The 25916-nt window shown below is 39.4% G+C and overlaps 1 protein-coding gene across 1 annotated transcript; it reads left to right on the top strand.

Moving 5' to 3' along the window:
- The first annotated feature begins 112 nt into the window (after positions 1-112).
- Positions 113-22906, top strand: LOC104302644 (serine/threonine-protein phosphatase 4 regulatory subunit 1). The gene is made up of 20 exons (XM_009903175.2): positions 113-200; positions 326-370; positions 7493-7625; positions 8823-8929; positions 9373-9515; positions 9998-10144; positions 11588-11695; positions 12792-12857; positions 13432-13590; positions 14091-14284; positions 14606-15042; positions 15640-15872; positions 16854-16946; positions 17453-17638; positions 17898-18059; positions 18640-18740; positions 19898-20018; positions 20673-20807; positions 21531-21672; positions 22600-22906. Exons 1-20 carry the CDS (start codon positions 194-196, stop codon positions 22752-22754), a joined length of 2874 nt encoding a protein of 957 aa, XP_009901477.2. The 5' UTR covers positions 113-193; the 3' UTR covers positions 22755-22906.
- The last annotated feature ends 3010 nt before the right edge of the window (positions 22907-25916 follow it).

Genomic DNA, 25916 nt, shown 5'->3' with positions numbered 1-25916 from the left:
CCCGCCGCGGTTCTCTTCCCTCTCCGGAGACGACGGCGGGTGCTGAAGGGACGATTTGTCCCCCGGTAGTGGCTGTTTATTAAACCGGTCGCGTTTCGGCTGTGCGGGGACTGACCCGGGGGCAGGAAGTACAGACGGCTCCTCCCTTTGCCCTCCCGCTTCCCTCCTCCTCCTCGCTCATGTCCATTCCAAGATGGCCGGTAAGTGGGGCCGGCAGGCAGGCGGGAGGGGGGCGCTGGGGCGGCTCACCCGGGGCTGCTGCTGTCCTTGCCGTAGTCTTCCGTAAACCAACCCCCCGGTATCTCTCTTCTGTTTTTGTTTGTAGGGATCCCTTTGTATTTTGTGGATTTGCAGGATGACTTAGATGATTGTGAGTAACTGTTTTTTATTTTTCTGTTCCCCGTTTAGGCCCTCCCCCAGTCTCCCACCCCGGGGTCATTCTTGCGTTCTCTTTCCCCGGTGTTTTTCTAGGTTAGGGTGAGGGGAGGATTTCCCGGCTGTTAGTTTTGTAGGTGCAAGCTATTAGGGCGTTAGGGCTGCCGAGTTAAGAGCTATTTGTGTGTCTGCTGGAGCGCGGTGCTGACAGGGGAAGGGGCTCGCTCCCTCTCTCAGCTGCGGGCCTTCGCCTCACCTGGTCTCTTTCACAAGCCTGTAAGCGCTGGCTGTGAGGGGTCGAGCCGCCGGGCAGCTTCTGGCCGCTGTCCGGCCAGAGAAGGAGGACCCCCGGGTTTGGGGCAGGCCAGGGGTGGTCATCTGGAGACCGGCCTTCCCGGAGACCGTCCTCGGTGTTTCAAATGGCCGCTGACCTGCTGGAGTTAGTGTAAACAGCATCTCCAGCAGTGGGCCGCGATGAATCTCTCGGAAAGGAAAACGGCTCCTGCCGGCGGTGGTTTAGGGGATTAGCTCGGCTGTTGGTGGTGGTGAAATTAGCCTGGAGTAGCCGAGGGATTTCCTAGCTGCCGTAGCTCAAACGGGTGAGAGTTGTAAATACTGTAGAGGCTGCTAAGCATGCCGCGTTTGGCTGTGCCTCCCTCCGGTGGCACAGGCTCTCGGCAGGCCGTTGCTGTGGTGGGTGTGTGTTCCTCGGAAGTCGGAATAAAAGAAAACCTGCTGTTGTAGATACTATGGTTGGCTAACTCGGACTCGTGGTTTAGGTTAAGTGCCGTGTCCGTGAGTCATAGACCGGGCAACAGCAACACCTCTACCGCTGTCTGAACACCTATCAGCCAGCTTGGTAAGAGCTGCTACTTTAAGGACACAATTTTTTTGACTGTCATAATGATATGACATTGTATTACTTTAGGAAGCAGTAGTTTATGTGGGGTCGTTTATTCGGCACTTTAGATGCTGCATTGACTGTTCGATGGAAAACAAAAAAGAAAACCGATGCTTGAATTTGTTTCACGTGAGAGATTCTGTTTACCACAAGACCATTATTGTTTAATGGTACTTGCAAACCTGTAACAGATGGCATCTCCTCTTCCCCAGTCTAGCATGAATAACCTAATTGAGGGAGAAGGTGATCTTCAGGAACATCAAGGGAAATGTTATAATACAACTGAGACCTAAAGTATTCCGTTGTGTGGTTCAAAGTTAATGCTGGGAGGGAAACTTCAACCCACCACACGTTGAAAAGATGCTCTTGCAGGTGCTTTGATAGTTGCTGCTCTTAAATGTTGTTGCTCTCCGAGGTTCCTGCATTTCACTAGTAGATAGCACACCGAAAAGATGTGCTGTTTGCATTTTGATCATGTTCTAGGAAGAAAAGTGGGGGATCTTCTGTGATGTGATGTATAAATGGTGAGATTTTTCATGTTGGAGTTCTTAATTCATACTGTGTTTGGGTTTCTTGCGTACTATTTGCTATTTCTCTCACACAGATAAGTTGTAATGCTGTGAGTTTCTTACTGCAATTTCCTATTTGAAAAGCTGGAAATCGAAAAAAGTATAATTATAGATAATAGCACTTAAAATGTGCATATTTAGTATATAGGGATTTTAAAGGTTGGTAACATTGTAAGAAGTTGCTTAAAAAACAGTATTAAAGGTTATTGCTTGCTTCAGTAAGTAGATAGGAAGGATGTTGACTTGCTGGAACAAGTCCAGAGAAGAGCAACAAAGTTGGTGAGGGGTTTGGAACACAAGCCCTACGAGGAGAGGCTGAGGGAGCTGGGGTTGCTTAGCCTGGAGAAGAGGAGACTCAGGGGTGACCTTATTACTCTCTACAACTACCTGAAGGGAGGTTGTAGACAGACGGATGTTGGTCTCTTCTCCCAGGCAGCCAGTACCAGAACAAGAGGACACAGTCTCAGGCTGCGCCAGGGGAGGTTCAGGCTAGATGTTAGGAAAAGGTTCTATACAGAAAGAGTGATTGCACATTGGAATGGGCTGCCTGGGGAGGTGGTGGAGTCGCCATCCCTGGAGGTTTTCAGGAGGAGACTTGATGGGGTGCTTGGTGCCATGGGTTAGTTGTTTGGGTGGTGTTTGATTGGTTGATGGGTTGGACGCGGTGATCTTGAAGGTCTCTTCCAACCTGGTTTATTCTATGTATGTATTCTATATAAGACATTTGTGTAAAATGTCTTAGATGACAAAAACAAAAGCATGTGTTGAACAAAATTTAAGAGAAACATTAACTGTGAGGCACTTTAATCTGCTTGTGCTGATTTAAAGACTTTTGTGTGAAGTTCTGTCAGACAAGCTCCAACAGTTGTTGCTGTAGTGCCTCATTTAAAAGCTGAAATCAAATTTCTCTTCTACCCTAATTAAAAAAAAACAAACAACCAAACAGAAAAACCAAACCCAAACAAAATCCAACAACAAACACAAAGCAACAAAACCACAACCCTCCAAATGAAACTCTTGATACTGCTAATGAATGCTTAGCTACATGAATTTATTGGGTCTTTCTGAATTGCCCTCAGCTCCCTTTCAAATTATCTTCTCTCAGTGGTGGGGAAAAAACAACCAAAATAACAAATCACAAACCAAACTAGGGTGTCATTTGTGTTCTGACTGTGTATGGTGTAAGCAATGGAAATAAACGTGAGCTTCCTGCAGCCTGTGGTCTTCTGTTATGGGTCTTGGCCTTGAACCAGGCACGACCATGACTAGGAGTAAGGTGTTTGTTCTCCATTAGCGTTCAGTCTCTGGCTGTTCTGTTGAGACTGGGGAGTTGATTAAGAAGTTTGATGCTTGTGGGCAAAACTCTGGTTTGAGTCATGAAGTTCATAAAAATGCTCAGAAAGAGGGTTTTGCTGTAAGCAGTAATTATTAAGCTTTTTATATAGGTCACTTGATTGGTAAAAAACAGTGTCAGGATAAGCATATAAATGAATGTGCATTTTAGAGCATTATTGAAATCTTACTTTCTTATTTTAAAATATTCTCTGATGCACTTAGCATTCTGGCATTGAAGTCTTTTCTTTGTGTTACAGCAGAATACAGATGTCCTGCTTAGCCTGAGATACTGTTGTGCTAATCCAGTGACTAGCCTAGCAAAGAGTTGATAATGCATTTTAGGGAAATCTTGGTGAAATGATCACTGGAACTGGATTTTCACTTCTGTAGCTAAATTGGTGAAATAGTGCTATGCATGTTGAAGATCAGTTCTGGTTTGAAACAAATGAAGAGTCTGGGGCATTCATCTGAATATAGGAAAAAGCTGTATTAAAATCTACCAAAAGTCATTGAGTACAGTGTGAAATATGTTAAATGAGTTATTGGATCAGCTGAAAAATAATTACCTTCATTAAGCTAATTGGGCCCTTTGTACAAAAAAGAAAATTATTTTTCCTTCTGAAAACAGTGGGAGAGAAAATTATCTCCTTGAGCTCATGAAATCATTGCACTATTCACTGTTTTGTAGTTGTAAGAGCGAATATTGGTACTAGCTAGTGATGTTGAGTTGCACAGTCAAATCCTGTGAGCCTACAGGTGTTCCTTGTGGGCTTTAAGCAGCTTTTGAGTCTTAAGTCAAACTAAGGCATGGTGAAGTCAAGTTCAGCTGTGAGTAGTGTTATATTTATTCTTGTTTATAGATGAACAGGTTTCAAGCTTACTTGTTTGATATTATTAGGGGGAAAACACTGAATGCTTGACTCTCCTTTGAAAGAATATTAGATAAGAAATGCTCATTCTTTCACAGTATCACCAAGGTTGGAAGAGACCTCAAAGATCATCAAGTCCAACCCATCACCACAGACCTCATGACCAGACCATGGCAGCAAGTGCCACATCCAATCCCCTCTTGAACACTTTATTGTTCTGTAATGTATTCTGAACCTTTTAAGTGCCTATGGGTTCTTATTTTATGGAAAAAGGAAGATTAAAGTTCTTGAGAGAAGAAAAAGTGGATTCTGCCACAAGTATTACTTATGTGTATTGAGAATGTGTGGAAAAAATTTGAGGTATTTAACTTTCATGATCCTGAGCATTAGTAGTTTGCTCTGTCTTCTCTCTAGTCCTAGAAAAACTGGTATGAGCTTAGCTAGTTTAAATGAATAACAGAACTACTCCAAGTAGTAAAATTAAGCATGTTCATCATATTTACAAAATTAGTCCCAGGTGTAGTATTATAGTCAAACTTAGAATTGAGATTTACTTAACTGTCATTTGAATTGGTAGGAATTCAGAAGTATTTGAAGTGAACCAATAAAAGCCTTCAGTTTTAAGTCATATCTTAATTCAAAAACATGTAGGCTCTACATAAAGTTGATAGCAAATACACTGATTTTTATTTCTTAAGCCTAAATAAATCTTTCTTTGTATACAAAAGTGCTAGCCTCAAAAATTAGGTAGTGAGAGTGTCTAACCTGTGTGGATTTCAAATGTGTATATATTAAAATTGCATGGAGATAAGGGTGGTCAGAGTTGGCTGCTCGTGGAGAGTCTTTTAAAACATCAGGAAAGAAATCCACAATCCTACATGTGAGCTTTCAGGGATAGAGCAGGTTGCTTTTGAAGCAATAAATACTGCATGCTGCCTCTTCAGATACTAGCCTTGTTGAGAAAGCTGGCCTGGGGCATGTGGATGGATCAAACCTGGACAGATCTGTGCCGTGTCAGTTATGGACACTTGTGCAGATAAACGTTTTGAACCTGACAGAACTTGCAGACACGTTGTGAGCAGCCACTAGAAATAATGACCAGTTGAATGGAAACAAGGGTGTTGGTATAATGTGTAGTCATAAAAAGCCAGGAATAATGACCATATGTTTCTGGTCATGTAGCTGTTGATTCACTTGTAGTATTTGTCTATACATTTGAAATGTGAGTGTTTATTCTAATCCCACAGTTTTCTTCTGTTTGAATCCCACTGGACTTGTTGGTCAGTGAATTGTCTGCAAGAGAAGCAGAATTCAGGCTCTAGTCTTTTAATTTAGCTGACTTCCTCAGAGGCTTGCATTCTTAAAACAATGTACTCTTTTTTTTAATTCTCTCTCCTGAAGATCCAGGTATGACTTTTGCACCAAATATATTCAGACCATTTCTACTTTAAATAAGCTGTGTTTCTGAGGATGTTTTAGCACATAGCTGAAAAGTGGAGTTCTGGTAACAGAGGAGTTTATGTAGATATATATATAAACATGCATATGTTTGTGTATGTATATGTGAAGTGATTTATAATGGGTATTAATGTAGTTTAAAGCTGGGTGTGCCAGGTCTCAGATAAAGAATTCTTTAGGGAAATAGTGTTGATAATATAAAATGAGTAAAATAAGAGTGAAGGTAGAGCTGAAGCTTAGTTATCCTGATTAAGTTACGGCCATTTCAACCTCAAAAATAGCATTATATCAGATCATGGAATTACAAAGGGCCATAATTTAGCACACTGGCTCTTTCAGAGTGCATTATGAAATAATACAGACTAGCCTTTAGGATGTGCAAGAGCTTTGTACTGGTTGGGATGGTGCATTGGGAAGGACTGTTTTATCTCAGATGTTGAAGATGGGGATTATATAGTACTTGAGGTACACATTTCTTAACCTTCAGTGTGTGTCAATGGGAGAGAGTATTGCTGTTCTTCACATTGCACATGTGGGAAAGTGGTGCTATAAAAGAAACTACTCCTGGTTTGCTTTTAGTTATTTAGCCAAAGCTCTTCTGATCTTTAACATGGAGGCACTATGTAAGTTTGACTGCTAGAATACAGGAGGTCTTTACCTGTAGAGGCATCACCGAGATGGCCTATATTACAGTCTCAGAGGCACAATTTCAAATACAGTATATTTGGCTTGTCAATGTGCTTTCAAGTTCAGTTTTGTGCTTTCTTTGCTGATTTAAATATCTTAATACTGTATCCTGCCAAGTCAGAAATTGGCTTGTTGTGTTCAGTGGTTGTCACTCTCAGCACATATGCTAGTTTGAGAGACTACTTCTTGCACAGGAGAAGCCATATTGGAATAATTTGCATGTACTTAACTATGATCACAGTTGCTATATTTATGTGAATGAAGTGTATGTAATTCTTGGAGTGCTTGGTAGGGAAAGTTGTAAACCCAGTGCAGGAATATCAGCTACTCTAGTGCAACTCTTTCTGTAGATTTGTTTGCTGTATGTGTTCCTCTATCTGTTGCTGAAATGAGAGAATTTGTATGAAAGGTTTCTGTTGCAGGCATGTTATTTCACTGTCTCTGAAGGATTAAAAAAACCCCACAATTTGCAGCAAAGTTATTCTGTTTCCTTATCACCTCATAGTCTTACTTTTTATCTGTAATCAAGTGCACATTACTGGATTATGTGACTGCAAGATTTGGTGATGGAAACTTCAACAGTTGGTCTGATAATAGGTGGTTAAATATCTGAAGCTGCAAATACATAACATTTGAGTAAAGTGTAGGCTTACATGGCAAAGTCTGTAGCTGAAAGGCCTGTACCTGAAAGATCTGTGGTAGAAAGCTCCCAGTATGTTTGCAAGTAAGGTAAAGTTGATTTTTTTTTCCCTCAAAGCTGCCAGTCTGACTTTGATGTATTGGACCCAGTGACTACAGTGAGAAAAATGTGTGCTAACTTTGAAACAGACCGAGAATTTGCTGTTCTAAGACAGTATAATTTGGGATTTCCCATCACAGTTGACATTTCAGTTTCTTTTAATGGAACTTAGTTTCCTTTTGAATGTGTTGGTAAGTTTCTAGCATGCAATTTTGTTAGCTGAGCCCCCTTAACACATAGTCCACGAGGTTAGTCCATTCATATTGCAAAACAAAATATGCTTAAAGCCAAGGATTTTCTGTCAGCTAAAATTAAATTTCAAAGCTTGAATTTACAGATTTGTATGCAATTTCTGCTTATGACTTCATTAAGTATAACTCCAAATTATTATTTTTGCTGTAAGCTATTTCCAGTGGTGTACAGATACCATTCCTTTGAAGACTAGCTCTTAAAAGCAATAGTTATTACTACAGTGTACTTTACATTGTAACATCTCTTGTTGACTCATGGATTTTTAATTTTTATTTACTTATTTGGGTTATTCTTCTTGTCTTTCAAGTTGGTTTTGAAGATTATGGACCAGACTGTGATAGCATGAGGATAACGGCGTTCTTGGATATTCCTGGACAGGATAACTTAACTCCCCTGGCTCGCCTAGAAAAATATGCCTTCAGTGATAACATATTTAACAGGTAAGAAAACAACAGCCACACTTGATGATAACTGAATATGATAGCATTGTGGATAGTAAGGCATCACCACTTCTGTTGCTATTCTTCTAAGTGCATGCCTAATATTATTTCTGTTGGTGTAACTTTATAATATTTCCATAAAAAGGTGTTTTGAGTCTTCATTATCCAAATAAGGTCTCTCAAGTCCATCTTTGTTGGCATGTTGAGTGCACCCTCAGCAAGTTTGCTGATGACACCAAGCTGTGTGTGGCAGCAGACATGCTGGAGGGAAGGGATGCCATCTGTAGGGACCTTGACAGGCTGGAGAGGTGAGGTTCAACATGACTGGGTTCGGGGCAATCCCAGTCATGGATATAGGCTGGGCAGGGACTGGCTTGAGAGCAGCCCTGAAGAAAAGGACCTGGGGGTGCTGGTTGATGAGAAGCTTGACACGAGCCACTGATGTGCACTTGCAGCCCAGGATGTGATTGGCTTTCCGGGCTGCATCCAGAGAAGCATAGCCAGCAGGTTGAGGGGGATGATTCTGCCCCTCTACTCTGCTCTAGTAAGACCCCACCTGGAGTACTGTGTCCAGTCCTGGAGCCCCTATTACAAGAAGGATCTGGACGTGCTGGAACATGTCCAGAAAAGGGCCACAAGTATGGAACACCTCTCCTATGATGCCAGACCAAGAGAGTTGGGACTATGCAGTCTGGAGAAGAGAAGGCACCAAGGAGACCTTATTGTGGCTTTCCAGTATCTTAAGGGGGCCTACAAGGAAGCTGGTGAAGGACTTTTTAGGGTGTCAGGTAATGATAGTGGGAATAGAACAAAAATAGAAGTGGGTAGATTCAGATTGGATGTTAGGAAGAAGCTCTTCCCCATGAGGGTGGTGAGACACTGGAACAGATTGCCCAGGAAGGTGGTAGAAGCCCCATCCCTGAAGGTATCTAAAGCCAGGGCAACCTGATCTAGTGTGAGGTGTCCCTGCCCATGGCAGGAGTGTTGGAACTGGATGATCCTTGAGGTCCCTTCCAACCCTAACAATTCTACGATTCTATGTGGAGAAACTGCATACCTGATATGGCTGAATATGCTGAGAAAAGCTTAAGCTTTTTTTAAGGTGCTCTTTAACACTTGATAAGATTTTCCCTTTACATCTCATCTACATGTTGTTGGCAGGATATTAAGGCAATTAATATGTTGTTTACTCCACAGGCAAATTATTGCCAGAGGTCTTTTGGATGTCTTTCGGGATTTCAGTAATAATGAGGAAGACTTTCTGACTGTAATGGAAATAGTGGTCAGGCTCTCTGAAGATGCAGGTTTGGATTTTTTTTGTTTTGGAGGGAAAAGACTCAACACACTATTTTGTGTGAAAGGTGTATAGATGAAAGGCTTTTCGAACAGTAGCTGAAGTAGTATTTGTTTCAAGGAATTCAGTGTATCTGAACATGTGTGTGTGACAGAACTGTTGGTTTTTTTAATATCTCATGTACTCATGGTGATTGAGATTTCTAGCTTGTGCTCTCACCTGATTTATTTAGGAACTGTTGCCAAGTTGCTGGACTATGATGGTATATGCAAGGCTGATGTATTTTATTCAGCTTCCTTTCAGAACAGGCAATCTCAGTGGTGATGTTTCTTCGTTTCGAATATTTGCATTTTCCTCTGTTATGAAAACAGTAAACAAAAAATAGTAGCTAATTTCTCAAGATACTTGCTCTCACTTTTACTGATGTAGCTTTGACTTTCTGTTCGTTACCAGAACCAACCGTGCGCACTGAACTGATGGAACAAATACCTCCTATTGCCATTTTTCTGCAAGAAAGTCGACCAAAATTCCCAACAGCATTCTTTGAATACCTTATGCCCATAGTAGTGAGATACCTCACAGATGTTAACAATCAGGTAGGAAAACCAGACAATGTGAGTTGAATCGTTGGAAAATCCTGTGTGCTCCTGTGAATTTCAGCTATGAGGAAGAGATAATAGGAAATTCCACGATGACTGATACCCAGCTTTTAGGTAGTGTTTTGTGCTTGTTGCTTTCAGCTGTTTTGTTGGGGAAGTAGATAAGAAAAACTTAACAGGATTTCCTTAGTGCCTAATGACAGAGTCTGTTACAGGAGTCACAACTTACCTGTCTTCTGCTGCATCTTTTGTCTTCTCAGAAGTTGATGAAATGTCATCACACAATGATACTATATTTTAGTATTTATTACTACTTTCTTATGAAGTCAAAAATGAGTGGGTTTTTCTGGGTTGTTTATTTTATTGGTTGGTTCAGTTTTTCTAACTTGTGTTCATCAAAAGCATGCCTTTTGTGGTACACTTACCTTTAAATGTTGGTGCTTTAGTGATAGGCTTTTCTTTGGTTGGTTTGTTTATAGGTTAGAAAGGCAGGTCAAGAAGCACTGCTTATACTGCTAGAACAAGATCTCGTTTCACAGAGTGACATTGAAAATAAGGTGTGTCCAATTCTGTTGGATCTCTCTGCTCCAGACAGTGACGATGAATACAAGGTGGAAGCTGTGAATGTAAGTCAATTAGGAAGAAACCTTACACTTTTTCACTTCCCCCCCCCCCCCTTTTTTTTTAATACCTCTTGTTCTTTTAGCAGTACTACTATAAAGGTCTTCTGGAGTGCACACAGAGCTGTTACAATTCTCATGGGCATAGCCCCTACATTTTGTACATTTACTCTACCAGGTTTCACAGTGATATTATAAAAGTATGAATGATGACCTGATCTTAATTCTTCAGTGCTTTGCAAAAACATTCCCTGCTCACTTTCAAGAAACCAGTTGACTCCACAGAAAAGTGCTGGTGTGTAATTACATTTCAGCATGGATATGTGACACTTGACCTGTAAAATAGTTTTACCAGCTAGATTTTCCTCTTTGTTGTTTGCGAGTTTGGTGTTGCTTAGGCAATTTTCCAGGCTGACATCTGATCACCAGATGCCTTTTAAGAGTTAGAAAATTTGTAGGAAAGGCCTTGAATTGTCGTCTTAGTTCTTGTATAGCATTCTATCAAACATTTATACAAATAAAGCTTATTTTTGTGGAGGTAGAAAGCTTCAATAACTTTGGAAAAATAGAAACAGCTAGGTGAGTACTTTGACAACATTCATGTAAGCATTAAACTCCTAGTGCTGCAGGCAGAGAAGTCAACTAGAAAGGGAGGTGGGAGCCCCTTCATTTTTAATGTTGCAAACATAAGAATTATAGCAGGCTATCCTCCAAAGTCGAATCTGAAAGAAAACGTACAATCCTAAGAACTTTGTTTTCACAGCAGAAGCATGGTTTGCAATGGTGGTTGAAATATCTGTTTTCTCAGAGAAAGCTAGATTAAAGAGCATGTTGCTAAATTTCTTTAATTAGGCTGTGATGTTAACTCAGTTTCTGAGGATTTCTGCAGTGTGTGCAATTTGCTCACATACAACTAGTTTCTCTCTTTTCTGTTGCACAGTATGTTGGCTGGGCCTATAAAGAGCTGAGGCTGTTCCTGTTAAGTATCTGAACAGCCCTATTGAAATCAAGGGGCTTATTTGCATGGTTCAGCTTGAAATAGTTCTAATATGCTTAAAGACTGTGATTTTTGTGTGCTGGTGAGTGCAATAAAACTTCCACCTTCTCTATACAGAGAGTCAGTGTATGCCACGCTAAAACACGTTGCAAATTTGTCAACTACATTAACAAATATATAACCATATATAATATATTAATAACATTTAACTGGATAAAATAGCCCAAGCAATTATGTGCAGAAATGTTATGTTCAGGCACAGTGGCAAAGAATGATGTTAAATACAAACTGTAGTTGTTTCACATAGAACAGGCGAGTGAGAAGACAATGGGTAGCTGTTAAAGCTATTTGATAGTAGTTGCTCTTTTGCTCTTGGAGAATAGAAGGAATATTTGTGCTTACAAGCTTTATAATTTTCTTTTCTTTACACATATCCCCTTCCTGATTTTTAGATAATCTGTAAAATGGCTTCAATGTTGAGCAGAGCAACAGTTGAACACATGCTACTTCCTCGTTTCTGTGAGCTGTGCAGTGATGGGAAATTATTTCAAGTCCGAAAGGTTGGTGTGTTTTCAACCCTAAACCACTCAAAAGTGAATTTACACAGTGCTGTTTGAATGCTTTCCTGAGCTAATGAACTCTGAAAGAGTATGGAAAAGTGGTGTTAATTTATTGATGGTTATAGTTTCTGTAGATGAAGCTATTGTGTTAGCGAATAGCTTTGCTGTAGAAGTTAAACAGATCTTGCTTGTTTACTTGTTTTGCACAGCCTTTTACTAAAACACTGTGCTTGGCTATAGGATGCAAAAAGTTACCTGATTTCTGCCACTTTATTTCAAAACCAATAGATATTTGAGACAGCCTTTGGTTTTAAAAATAAAAACTTCTGGTATTCTTGAGAGGGTAAATCCTGAAAATGTAACACTTATTTTAATTCATCTTTGAGTGCAAAGGCAACCTTGCAACATAAGAAGTCATGAAATATTTGAGTAGACTAAATGATCATGGAGAGCTTTAGTTTGCATAATGTAAGGTGCACCTGTTGGAATTTGAGCTGCATTGTAGCCTTATAAGTAAGCAGAATGAAAATACACAGAGTGAATACATCTTACATTAACATGGTCTTACTTAATAGTCCAAAATCCATGATGTCATTCCAACACAAGGGAAGGACCCTTTGCCTTAACTACAGCATTTGTTGTGTATTGTAAATGGTACTGAGTTGAGACCTTGATTAAACTTTACTTCAGTGAAGTACTTAAGCCAGTCTCGGCCTTAGCAAAGACAGTTCTGTCAGTACACCTAAGTCCTGAGCCTGGTATCATATTTTAGTCTGCTTCAGTTTTGACAGCTGCTGTTCAGAGTAATTTAAACTTTCAAGTAGGCTTATTGGTCCCTTTTAATGATTGCTGAAGTAGGTGGTACTCTTCATGCAGAAACATTTATTACTATTGATTTCAGTGGCATGTGGAAGCTTGCTCTAATGAGTCTTTGTTCAGAATGAGTTAGTGTTGCAGGATGTAGTTACATGGCTGAAATTTGAATAGTCAAACATGCAGTTGTTAGATGGGCTAAATAATGCATGGTTAATTGACAATAAAACTAATGCACTTTAGAGAGCCAGAACATTATTCATGACTTTTTTGTATTTCTTAGATTTGTGCAGCTAATTTTGGGGACATTTGTAATGCAGTTGGGCAAGAAGCCACAGAAAGACTGCTGGTATGTAAAAATCAAAATCCATTCACAAGACTTGTATTTCTCAGTTCAAAAGGTTTAGTAATGAGTTCTTTCATTGTATTCTCTGTAAGTTAATCAGTGTGCATGCTTTATTAAAACTGATTTGGCTAAGGCTTTGTTGCAATTGTATGACAAAACTGGGAATAAACAGAAATGGGAAGTTGTTGGCTTGCAAAACACTTTCAGTGAATGCAGTTAAAAGACAGATATATGGACACACACACACTTTAGAACTCTAGAATTACTCACTGGTTGGTATTTTTCTTTTTTTTTTTTTTTTCCCTCTGAACTAGATGATCAGGAGAAAAAAGGCCATTATTAATTCTATTTTTTCCTAGTTCATGCAGTTAAACTTAAAATCCTAAGGAAGTAAATGGCAGAAAGTTTCTTTTTTTCCAACTTATTCAATTAATACATGGTTTTAACCTGTCTCTATTTTATTCTTCACTCTGTCTCTTGAGTTGTTGTCTCCAGTTTCCAAACAAATACCTTAATACTAAGTGCTGAAGTCTTTGTTTAGTCTTTAATTAGTCTTGGTGTTGCTTATTTCTGGCAGATTCCCAAGTTCTTTGAACTTTGTTCCGATAGTGTTTGGGGAATGAGAAAAGCTTGTGCTGAGTGCTTTATGGCAGTGTCTTACACCACATCCCCGGAAGTTCGCAGAAGCAAACTGTCCCCACTGTTTATAAGTCTTATTAGTGACACTTGCAGATGGGTAAGTAACACTGTAATTAATGCCTCTTCCCATGCAGATCATGCACTAATAATGGGCAAATCACAAGTGTGTGGAAAAGGTTCTCTAAATTTGCAGGGATTAGTCTAGTCTACTAAAGTATATTGTTAAGATAGTATCTTATTTTTCCTCTCTCTTGATACTTAAAAAGTACTTGATAGAAGCATAAACATTCTTCTGAGAATAGGTTGCTTGTGCTGAAAGTATTAGTTGAAGTAGACAGTCATGTCCTTCAAATCTGGAACTTCTGACAAATGTCCTGACTAGGACTGTAAATAAATGTTTAATACTCTTAACACCCTTTGCTTAGGTGTTGCTTATTTTGCAACTGACAACTGATTACCTTTGGTATTAAATGAAGCTGGTATAGTGAGAATAAATGGGTTCTAACTGGGGGAAAAAAAATGGACTGAGACTTATTTTTCAGCATTAGCTCTGCAGGAGGTGCCTGAATCCTGCTGTTTGTTTTTATCCCATTATAGGTTCGTCAGGCTGCTTTTCAGTCTCTTGGCCCATTTATTTCTACCTTTGCAAACCCTTCGAGCGCTGGTCTTTACATTCAAGAGGATGGGACACTGAGTATCCGGCCATCAATGCAAGATGTGAATTCCAATTCCTGTCAGCCAAGCAACAATATAACTTTAATCTCCTCCAGTACAAATGCTACATTGTCCTGGTAAAATCATAGGAAAGATCTGATGTAATTCTTTGAATTGCTGTTTAGGGATAAAAATCCCTCTCTGAGACTACAGTTCCAGTAAAGGCCTGAAGAGTGAGGTCACACCTATGTCTGACTGCAGCCACATTACTGGAAAATTCACTTTGATGGTTCCGCAGGAGGGTAGAGGGGAAACTGGTGAAGTAAACATAGATCGTCTTTCTGCAGAGAAAAATAAGCTTCTGTAGTTGATGCTGTCTTTTCTGAAGTATTTAATTGGAAAGTATTGTTACAGAGTACTTTAAGTTTTATTTGGATGATATGTCTGTCTGTTTCCAGTTCAGAACAACCAATGGGAATCAAACCAGAGTCATCAACTGAGGAAACTTCAGCTGAAGTTAATGCAAACCTGTTAGTTGAGAACCTAAATAAAGATAGAGGGGAAGAAAGTACAGATTGCTGTATCAGTCCTGGAGAAGATACATCTCAGTTGTCTCAGGGTGACAAAGTTGCTGCTGGTGTCACAGAACTCCCTAAGGACAGCAGTTTTTCTGGAACAAACTCAAGGCTACAGCCTGCAGAGGACTTATTTAATACTTTTCTGTACTGGCGCCCTCCTCTGCCTGACATAAGTCAGGATCTGGAGTTGCTTCAGTTCAAGACTGAAAAGCACAAAGACGGCTGCTCTGTGCCATGCACTAACTGCGTTGCCAGTAGTGAAATAAAAAAAGTTCTAGAAAGCTTACAAGAGCACATAGATGATCCAGATGTTCAAGGTGAGACTGTAACAGTAAAATCCTGGTTTTTCTGAGCAGGTTTTCTCCTGGCCTTTACAAAACCCTTGAGTGTGTTTTAAGTGACTTGGTGTTCATAAGGAGATGAAACTTCCTTGAGTAATAAATTATACTGTAAAGTTATTCACCAGCCTTGTTCAGATGATCTGAATTATTTCTAGAACAGCTGGGGAAGTGTCCTAGCTCCTGTTTGCATGAGAAATAAATGAGATCTGACTACAAGGGGGAAAGAGCTTGCTGAAATTTAAAACTGTCTTTAATTATAGGTAAATGTGAAGTATTTTTTATGACAGTTACCCGTTTTCAGTTAAGTTCATCTAATATTCAGCTGAGTGAGAATGACCATTATTTCAAGTCATCTTTCCTTAGCCTCCACATATTGGTAGAATGCTTCTGCTGAGAATGTTAATATATCTGGTTTGTTGTTCTAGTTTTGTGGGAGAATAGTAGAAAGTCTCTGTAGCTCAGGACTGAAAAAAGCCCTGGGCTGCTTTTCATCTCCGTAGGTGAACTACTACCAAGTTTAATGCTTTCCAAGTGCAGAAAAGAGACTTAAATAGTCTTTTTTGCTTTATGCAGCTCAGGTCCAAGTGTTGTCTGCTGCTCTCAGAGCTGCTCAGTTTGATTCTGTTGGTGACTGTGGGACTAAAAAGCTGGAAGAAAGCAGTGGCAAACTTCAGAATGAAACTACTTCAGATGAAGGAGCTGTGTCAGATGCTACTTGCGAACAGGTAGAGGATGAAAATCATTCGTCCCCTGCATCCCAGGATAACATCAGTGACCAGTCTACCACCAGTACACAGAAAAGCACAGTAAGTATGCATTGTGCTTCATGCCTTAAGTGAATTCTTGCCACTTGAGTACTGTGTGTTCACGTAGTCCCTGGCATAATTGACCCACTATTGATCTAAAGCCTTTGGACATCACTGCACTGTAACTATCATATGCTACTTGCTTTAATTTAGAAAGAAAAGCTGTGAAGGTTATTATTTCTGCTTGCACGTTAATTATCTAAGAGTTAACATTTTGCAGTCATCTTTTAGTTTTTTTGAGATGAAGTGTACCACCTCTTCCTGTAGCAAATCTAATTTTAGTCTTTTATCTCCAGACAGGAGGCTGAATTGGGTGGTGACACATGCACAGTTCCTGGTTACTATTTCTTGATTGCAATGTGCAGATAAGAGTAAAAGAATTACTTGCATGATATTTAATGTTGCTGGAACGAACTGAAACATAAAGAAAAGCTCTCTTTGTCTGTGAACACCAATTGCATGTGAAACCTGATCAAAACTGTAAAATACTGTGAGCTTTTGAATGTGTGTCTTTGGTATTTTAAATCCTTTCACATTTTTTTAAGTCTTCTGTTGGTATTTGGGTAGAGATGTGGGCTTGGGAGTTCCCAGCAGTATGTTCTAAAATGAATAAAGGTTCTTGTCATGGTAGTGACTGACTGGGAGCAACTGCCAAACTGTCTTATTAAATACTTAAATTCCTGCCAAGGAAAAAAAACCATATAGGAGTATAGTAAAAGTAACACTAAAATCTATAGGAATGTTTGGGTTATTGTGTTAAATTGCCTTTTTTAAAGAAGTAAATCCACCTACTGTTCCTTTTCTTTCTACTGAGGTCTTAATAATGTTTGTCTCAGCATACAACTCTGTCTTTTTGTCCTTGTGTAAACGCTCTGAATAAGGCATTGCCTGCACAAGGCTATTTTGTGTCTGAATTGCATTGTTCTGCAGTGTGATAATGAAATGAGTTAGACTTTAATTAGCTACTGTTTCCTTCTGCAGGACTCGGAGGAGCCACACAGAGGAACCAATGTGTTTTTAAAGAAGGAACAAGAAAATAATCCATCATTTGAAGATGACAAGTCAAAATTACAGGTTATTACAGTAGCACTTGACTGCTTCAGTGGAGTACTGGATCCAGTTCATCTTATCCTTAATACAGGGATAGCTTTTGCAATTATCAGTTGCAGAATTTGAAGAAATGCTATGGGCAATGTGAGAAGAAATCTGTTAGAAAGCTAGAAAAATTCTCTCACTCTTGGTGCCTTAGAGGCAATCTGTACAACCAAAGCAAGCACTGTCAATACTGTTTTGTCACTGGATTTACTGTGTGCCTTCAAAGAAGAAACTTTTGCGTAATGTAACATCTTGATAACATAATAATTACTGTTCACTGACTGCTCTGTCCTGATGAGAGGTCAAATAACTGGGGGGGGGGAGGTCATTGACCTTTTTTAAAGCTAGCCCATAAAAGGGATGCCTTGCCACTGTGTACTCTTAGCTGCCAGATGGTTTGTAGCAAGAGGATACTGTAGCACAACAGGTGTTTTCTTTCTGATATTGAAGTGTGTGTTGCTTATGTACTGTCTCTCTTGCTGTAGGATATCATACCCCAGCCTTTATTAGACCAGTACCTGTCAATGACCGACCCAGCTCGAGCCCAGACTGTGGACACTGAAATAGCCAAGCACTGTGCCTACAGTCTCCCTGGGGTGGCCCTCACACTGGGCAGGCAGAACTGGCACTGCCTGAAAGACACGTATGAGACACTGGCCTCAGATGTACAGGTGAAAAAAGTCCATTTTTTTAAATGATAAAATATACTTCCTTATAATGATAAATCAAAACATACTTCCTTATAAGGGACTAAATATGTGCTAAATAGTAATCTTATTTACGATTTGAATCTTGACTTGGATACATGCCTCTGCTATTTAACTAGCCCTGTTTGTTCTGCTCTCTCAATCCTCACACAGGTGTAGTCCAAAAGCTGCTTTTTTTGTAGTTGTGGTGCCTAACCTAGTTCCCTTCTTAAACTGTTTGCAGTGGAAGGTACGTCGGACACTGGCTTTCTCCATACATGAGCTAGCTGTTATTCTGGGGGATCAGCTAACAGCTGCTGATCTGGTGCCCATTTTCAATGGATTCTTGAAAGATCTGGATGAAGTGCGTATTGGTGTCCTTAAGCATCTGTATGACTTTCTCAAGGTAGGAAAGTAGAATCGAATTTCTCAAGATAATTCTTTCTGACTCCATTTTAGTAAGAGATTTTCCATTTATTTTAATGAGGAATGCAGTATCTAATTACGTGTCTAGTTTTGTGCAGTGCTGCCATTGTGTGTCTGTGTCTTTAAGGTCCCTCACTTCTGTCTCTTATCCCATTTGTAAGTAGCTTTAAATGCTCCTAATTGTTGTGTTGTAATCAGTATTTTGTATAGTTCAGCTGGAAAGTTGGGCTGTGAGCAATATGTGGTTAGGGCTGGGAGAGAAGAGGGCAGATCCTGGAGGGCTCCTGCATAATAAACACTAATTCATAGTTTTTGGTTGCTCAGACTTAGGTCTAGAGATGGTGCTTTGGCAGGTGTCTCTGCAGAGGTGATAACTTCAATGTACTTTTTTGGATGTCAGTCTTGTGGGTCCAGGCACCAGCTGATCTGTGCAAGTTTTAGTAAGCATCTTGGGAGTGATCATGTGGGAAAATGCACATAGCTGTGAATATACTAATAGACCAGAGAACTGCAAGTAGTGAGTTTTATCACTTTTATGCTAATGACATTATTCCTTTTAGTTACTTCATGCAGACAAAAGGCGGGAATATCTTTACCAGCTTCAAGAATTTGTGGTGACTGATAACAGCAGGAACTGGAGGTTTCGTTACGAGCTGGCAGAGTATGTAGCTTTGTGCACTTCTGATTTTTAATCTGTATTACTCACTTGGAAATACATAATTGCATTCAGAAGTTAGCTCATGCTAATAGGAGCTAAAAGATTACAACCATCCTTTGCTGAGGAACTGAACTTCAAAATCACTGGCTGTTGGGATATTTGTGTGGGTTTTTAGTTGGGGAGTGTGTGTGTGTATAGAGGGGTTGGTTTAGTTTTTTGTTTAGTGTTTTGTTTTTGGGGGGTTTTGTAGTTGTCTTGGGTCTTTTGGTAAGTTGTAATCAAAGGTGACTGAAACCTAAATGTCTGTGATTACACCAAACTGGAGATCTGGTTCACTTTTACCTTATGACAATCTGATAGGTGCTATTCAGTGAAGTTTCAGATGTTACTTGGTTCTAGACTGCCTTACATGAACATCAATGAAATACACATACAAGGTCATTTTTGTAATCTGTGAAATTGACCTTCTTAAGAATTAGTTTGTTTTCTATTTGTATATGATTTGATGCATAATGGAGAAAGGGTAACACCTCACAATTATTTTTCCACATCCTCTGACATTTGAAGCACCCAAAGAATGCTAGTAGGCATAGTTTACAGCCAAAACATGACCTTTGTGTTTCTCTTATGGGCTATTGAGGATTTATTCTTCCTTTGTAGTTTAACACAACAAATTCAATCTTGCTGCAGTGCAAGAATGTTGTACAGCAGTTTCCTGACATCTAGTGGAGAGTTGTCGCTTTGGTGTTGCTTTGGTTTCTCATAACATAATGGCAGTGGTGTGGCTGAAATGAGTTCTTTGCAGTTCCAAAATACAAACCATCCTATGAAATGTAGCTTTTCACACCAAAGTAAATTTTTCAGTTTTACTTTGCAGAGATTTACAGGTGATTGGTCTCAAATTGCAAAGAAACCTCCTGTGCTTCTGCTTTAGCCATTCTTGTTATTTGGGATAATTTGAAACTGTTGGTATATATAGTTTAGGTAAAAGCTTCTTTTGGACTCTGTGACAGATTGAAGTGTGAACCTCTGTAGACTGAAGCAAAAAGCTATCTGTTCAAGTGCTTTGTAATAACAGTGTTGGTTTTGAGCCTCCAATTTGGAGGCTCAATTGGAACAGGTCAATATTGCATTTGCTAATGACTTTCTCTGTATTCCAGGCAGCTGATCCTGATACTGGAGCTCTACAACCCCAATGATGTCTATGACTACTTAAGACACATTGCACTAACTCTCTGCTCTGATAAAGTTTCTGAAGTTCGGTGGATCTCCTTCAAACTGGTAGGGGATTTAGTTCACTTCCTGGCAGGGAAGGAGGAAAATGATCCTTCAGATGGATACCTGAAATCACTTTTCTTTCAGCAAACTAGGGTGAATACAGGATGTTTTGCTAGACATGGTAATAGGGGGAAAAAATAATCTGAGTTGTCAGACTTGCAGAAGTATTAAAAACTTCCTTTGATTGTATGTGAATGATAGATGTATTTTCAGCTGAATGAAAACCAGTATACAGATTTGAGAGACCTGCCCCCAGTTCTAGGGGGGGAAATACATTTAAATTACTGCTCTTTCCTCCAAGTTGATTTAATTTGTCATGAATTTAGTAAGGCCATCATCCCATAGGTGTTCTGAATGAGTCACAAGTTTCCTTCCATTTCTTTTTCTTCATGGCACTATGGAAAGGGAAATTAATGGTGGTTGTAATTTCTTTTAGCATTTTTGTTTCACCTGAACAAACACCTTTTTAAAGCTTATGCTTTCTTTTGTCCAGAATAAACCCAGTAGTTTATTAAACCCTGCAAGTGCAGCTGATTACACTGAATACAGCTTTTATAGGATTAAAATAAAACTGCTTTTTAAAAAAAACTTTCTAAAGGCTACAACTTCAGTCTCATCTCTTCTCTTTTCCTCTTCCCCCTGCACTTGACTTCACAGGTTGTAGCAATACTGCAGAAGTTCTATGCAAACAGTGCAAATGCCCTGGGATTGAATTTCATTAATGAACTTGTAGTGCGGTTTCGTCACTGCTCCAAGTGGGTTGGAAGACAAGCTTTTGCCTTCATTTGTCAGGTTGGAATGTTCTCTCTTTGGTTTTATGTGTACATTTAATTTGGAGCTTTTTTGAAGTGTGGGCAAAACTGAAATTTGCACTTTGAAGTATTCTTGTCATTCTTTGGGTTCTGTCATCCTCTGGGGTGGCAAAAGACAGTGGCAGAGTCGGCATGATCTCAGTACTAGCATGTGGCTGTCCAGTTTTGAAGCTGTGGTCCTTGTTTTGGTGTCTGCCTCCAGCTGAAATACCTGATCCTTGTACTTTCTGGCATTCCAGTGTCAAAGGCAAGAATTAGGCCCTAAATGGAGATGGATTTTGTGCTAACTTTACATCTTTGTATCAAGTTTCACAGGAGCTCTTCAAACTATCAACGGGTGCTAGATCCCATAAACTACTTCCTCTTTGTTCCCACTTACCCACAACCAAAAATGCTTGTTTGAGGAGCAAGGATTGAGCATTGAAAGGCAGGAGGAGGATGATGGGCAAGAGAGCAGTTATTTGATTAAAAAACAGTTGCAAGAAAGTTACCTGGTCTTACTGGGTTGTCTTCAGATGAACTCTAAGAGTAGTAGGATATGTTTCCATAACAGCCTTTCAAAGGTTGTTTGTACTTCACCAGCACAGGGTGTGTCTGTTCAGTTAAACACTTTTGTTTTTTTAATAGGCCAAAGGAAGGACAATATGGAAGGAATGGCTTTTTAACATAAATTTTCTTGTCTTGCATTCTGTTTTCCCTGTAGGCTGTAGTAGAAGAGGAATGTATGCCTGTTGACCAGTTTGTAGAACACTTACTTCCCAGCCTTCTAAGTCTTGCTTCAGATCCTGTGCCAAACGTAAGGGTTCTGCTGGCCAAGGCTCTACGGCAGACCTTACTAGAGAAAGGTGTGGTCATTCACTTCCTTGGAAACTGCTTGTGACTTGGGAATGCTGTCTCTCTGCCAGTGCAGTTCTTTATGAATTGGCTAAACTGGTAAAAGATTCTTTGGCTGTTTATACTGAAAACCAGAGCTGTACATTGTATATCTGGGATACTGCATTTAGATCCAGATTTAGGAAAGTATGTTTAGGAATGTTTGCTGTAGTGGGTTTTTGGCTCAGAATATTTGATCGTCATCCCTGAAGAGCCTCAAACAGGCATCTCGCAAATGCTGTATGTCATCACTAGAGGGCAGTAACGTCCTTGTCTAGAGCAAGAAGCCCTGCAACTGCTGGATGCTGCTGCAGGTGCTTGGAATTTGCCATACCCATTTGTCATGGCTATACATTTTCTTTTTTCCTTAAACGTTACATTATTTTGCTGTATTTCAAGCATGTATGTAAATAAAACAGTTGTCTCTGGGGTCCATCAGGTGAAGCATCAGACTTCTTAGAGGGTTTGCTTTGTCACTTTAGTTTAAGCTACTACCATTCCCTGTATTAGAATTCCTTAAAAACAAACAAACAATCAGCTGATCCCTGGCTACTCAAAGGGAGATGCACAGAAACCTCACCAGTCTTTTTTCAGAATAGTGTGGAGAATGTTTGCAATGCACTGACAATGGCAGCTTCCTGAGCTTGCTTTTACTTGACATTTATATATGGGGATCACAAAAAGAATCTATCTCAGAAATACTGGAATACCTGGTAAGATGAGTAGAGTAGTTTTATTCTGTCAGCTTCTTTAGCTTCCTGTAGTTTCTCTAAGGAGCCTGTGAATTGGATGAGCTACCCCATATGCTTTTAGCATCCTCTGTATTTCTGCACTGCTTGTGCCTTAGGGTTTATTCTTTTAGCTTTGACTAAAATTGTCTTTTTCTCCTTTTATTCTAGCTTATTTTAAAAGCGTTGGCAATCCTCATCTAGAAGCTGCAGAAGAGACCATTCTAGCCCTGCAGTCTGACAGAGATCAAGATGTGTCCTTTTTTGCCACCATAAAACTGAACCAGGGTAACATGGACAATACTGCCATTAACAAACAAAACTAATGTGCACTTGGCAGTCAATGATGACATCAGAAGGGTTATTCACTGTAGGTTTGGAGTTAGTACGAATAATGTGGACAGATAGGGATTTGTTACCTACCTGGCAAAGGTCTGTTGAGAGATGTTAATGATCTTTATTTCAGGACCACATTTCATCTACACTTCATCTACATGATGTGTCTGAGTAATTTCTTTGGGTTTTTCAGTTGCAAATGTGCATGGTAACTCCAGTCTCACATGCAATTAAGTATTGTGTGTAAAGTCTTACACCGTACTCGGTGTTTGTGTAGTTGAAGTTCATATTTCATTTTGTTTTAAAAAAACAACAAACATTTCCAGTAGCAGAACAGTTTGCTGTAAGCTTAAAATGATTTCTAGAACCTAAAATCTGATTATAGCAAACTTGGATTGATATTCTTCCCTCACTTTTATTGCAGTTTTTGTATCGATTCAAGTATTGCATTTTAACTGAAAAACATGTAATTTTGACTTCTAACAACAAAGAACTTAATTCTCTCTCAGTAGCATAAAGCTCAAACCCCATTTCATTTTATAAAGTAGTTTGCTAGAATTAAGATATGGTTCATTTTTAATGTGATGTTTTTCAAAGCACAGAGTGCTCAAGATTCTTTGTATATTGTGACTTCTCTTTAATTTTGCTATTTCTGAGCTGTATCCTCACAGGTGCTCACATGTCTGGTTTTGTTACTGCTGGCTTGCCTAGTGGTAGGTATACTGTAAAGTTCCCAAACTGAAAATTACTCCTCCTGCCCTAGAGAAGCTCACTTCCTTTAAGAGACTGAGTTCCTGCAGCAGGTGCTGTATCTGCAGAAAGGTTCCAAACAGTTTTGTAGACTTGAAGTTTGTATTTTGATTTCTATACATGCCTCATGGAAAAAATACTTTTTAACTGGTCCAACATTCAAATCCCAAGCAAGCCTATTGCTTTGTTCCTAAGAAACAAAGGACCTCTAAACTGTGAAAAATGCTGTTGATTGTATGGTAAGGTTGGGGTCACTGAGATTCTTAAGCAGGATGTCTTCTGTGTTTCAGAAGAAAGAAAGATGTACAGTTAGAACACAGTACTATTAATAGACTCTGATGGCTTCTGATCAGTTTCAAGTCTACACAGCTAATACTTTTTGGTCTTCTGTTGTGTCCTAAATTTGCAGATCATGTGGGGCTTGGGGGACAAAAAAAAGTCTTACTTTTTGAGACTGTGGATTGGAACTTTGTGCTGTTCAAAAACTAATGCTTAAAGAAATGGTTTCAGTAGTAACAGTTACTTCTCTCTGTGCACAGTTCATCATAAATAGCCCTGTGTAAATATTTCCCCTCACTTCACACTGATGCTAGTGAGTAGTTCACATGGGTGAAAGTTTTCACATCAACTTCTTTTTTGTTTTAAATCTGCCTTGTCTGCAATACAGCAAGTGGGTCCCTCAGCTGGGGTCAGTATTTCTGGAGGGCTCAGTTTTGTAGAAGTTCAACTAATCTTGTATTATAATATGTACAGTATTTGTAATAAGTTGTTTTCTTCAGGTCACAATGTTCTTTGTAAATTGCAGGCAGAAATGGGTCACTGCTATCACTCTGAGCAAACAGTATAAACTCTCTCAATTCTGCAACATTCTAGGTTTAATTTTTTACAATTTTTTTATAATTTAAAACAAGTGCTTCAGTACAGACCTTTTTATGATTGCAATTTCTTAACAGAAAGATCCCTCAAGTTAATTTTTTTCTAGTTTTAATATCTTTTTCTAATGCTGGCATTATACTGGTATTTTCTAACACGTCTAGTTTTCTAAGGCCTTTCTGACAAGGTTTTACTTCTGGTTTTTATTATCAGTTCATTAAATTTTTTCAGCACTGAACAAATTTTTTTAAAGGGTGTGTATATGTAAGTATGTTTGAAATCTACTGTATATAAATTAAATACTTTGAGCATTAATCCAACCCAGGCTTCTGTCTGTCAGATAATCTTCAATAGATACCTTTACTTGCAATAATCCACTGGAAAACGCAAGCTTCCCTAAGTGTTAGCAAGTTTGGTTAATGGTCACTACATTTTTAATTAGAATATGTGTAAGCAAACAACCAGCTATAAAAGTTCACTAAAAGGCTAAACAGTTCTTTTTTTAACAGTATTTTGGTACCTCTCTGGCTCCAGAAATCATGTCTGCTTTAAATGATATGATTTCAGGAGAGCGTTGAAGAGCTGTTAAACCTCTACCGCTGCATGCAGTAATGGGGGGCATCATAGCTTGGGGGTGGTTGTTTTGTGTTTGGGTTTTGTTTTTTCCCTTTTTGTGTAGGCAAGGTGCAGGTCTATGAAACAGATTTACCCTCTACCAGGTTTGTGGTTTTGGTTTAGTTTTAAACTAGAAATTACTTCAGCATGACTAAAGACCGCACTTTACGTCTTGTACTAGAGAAATGTATGCAATGATGAGTAAAGCGATGTGTTCACGTACAGTTCTCTGGGTTGTTTAAATTATGCAAAAATAGGTCTTTAAAAAGCCAGGTAGAGCAAAGTCAGGTCATTGATACACTTCACAACAGCAGTAAGAGTATTCCTTTTAAACATTTCTAGCTAAGGAACATGAAGATAACATTAGTGGGTGCAATATTGCTTGGATGTGATAGAAAATTATCAAGCACTTGTAATCTAAAGCCTGTTAGTCATGCTACTTGGCATTCAGACTCGCTGGTATCTCCTGTGTGGTGTACACTTGGCAACGGCCAGGTGCTGCCCTAGTGGGGTTGTGTCTGTACACAGTGGTGTTTAGAACCCGGTTAAGTGGGGACACTCTGGAAGTGTCATTTGTTTGTCAGAACAGAGAATCTATGTAACTTTGTATTTATCTCAATAAATCCTGTAACTGTTTTGTAAACCTAATGGTGCTAACTGAGTTTTGTCGTGGGGGGCATGCGAGTGTGTTCTTTTTTGGTTAACGAAACAGCTCCCTGGTGTGAACACTAATCTGTCAAACCTGGGTGGAGTGTGGAATTCATCATACTGTGTTGTAAGCATCCATTAGATCTCCAGAGATGGAGTAGTACACACACAGTGTGTAAACAGGGCCTTTTTCTTGGTCATCTTCAAATGTCATCAAAAGATTGAGGTTTTCTCTTCTTGGGTATTGCAGCGAGGCTGAGTGACTT

Source organism: Dryobates pubescens, chromosome 26 (assembly GCF_014839835.1).
Source record: "Dryobates pubescens isolate bDryPub1 chromosome 26, bDryPub1.pri, whole genome shotgun sequence".
NCBI lineage: Eukaryota > Metazoa > Chordata > Aves > Piciformes > Picidae > Dryobates > Dryobates pubescens.
Note: the sequence above shows the minus strand (reverse complement) of the source record. Positions and strands in the feature narration are given on the sequence as shown.

Excerpts from the sequence above, each read along its gene's own strand:
- LOC104302644 (XM_009903175.2), top strand. Across the intron at positions 371-7,492 it reads GCAGGATGACTTAGATGATT|TTGGTTTTGAAGATTATGGA; the intron begins GTGAGTAACTGT and ends TTGTCTTTCAAG. Across the intron at positions 9,516-9,997 it reads TCACAGATGTTAACAATCAG|GTTAGAAAGGCAGGTCAAGA; the intron begins GTAGGAAAACCA and ends GTTTGTTTATAG.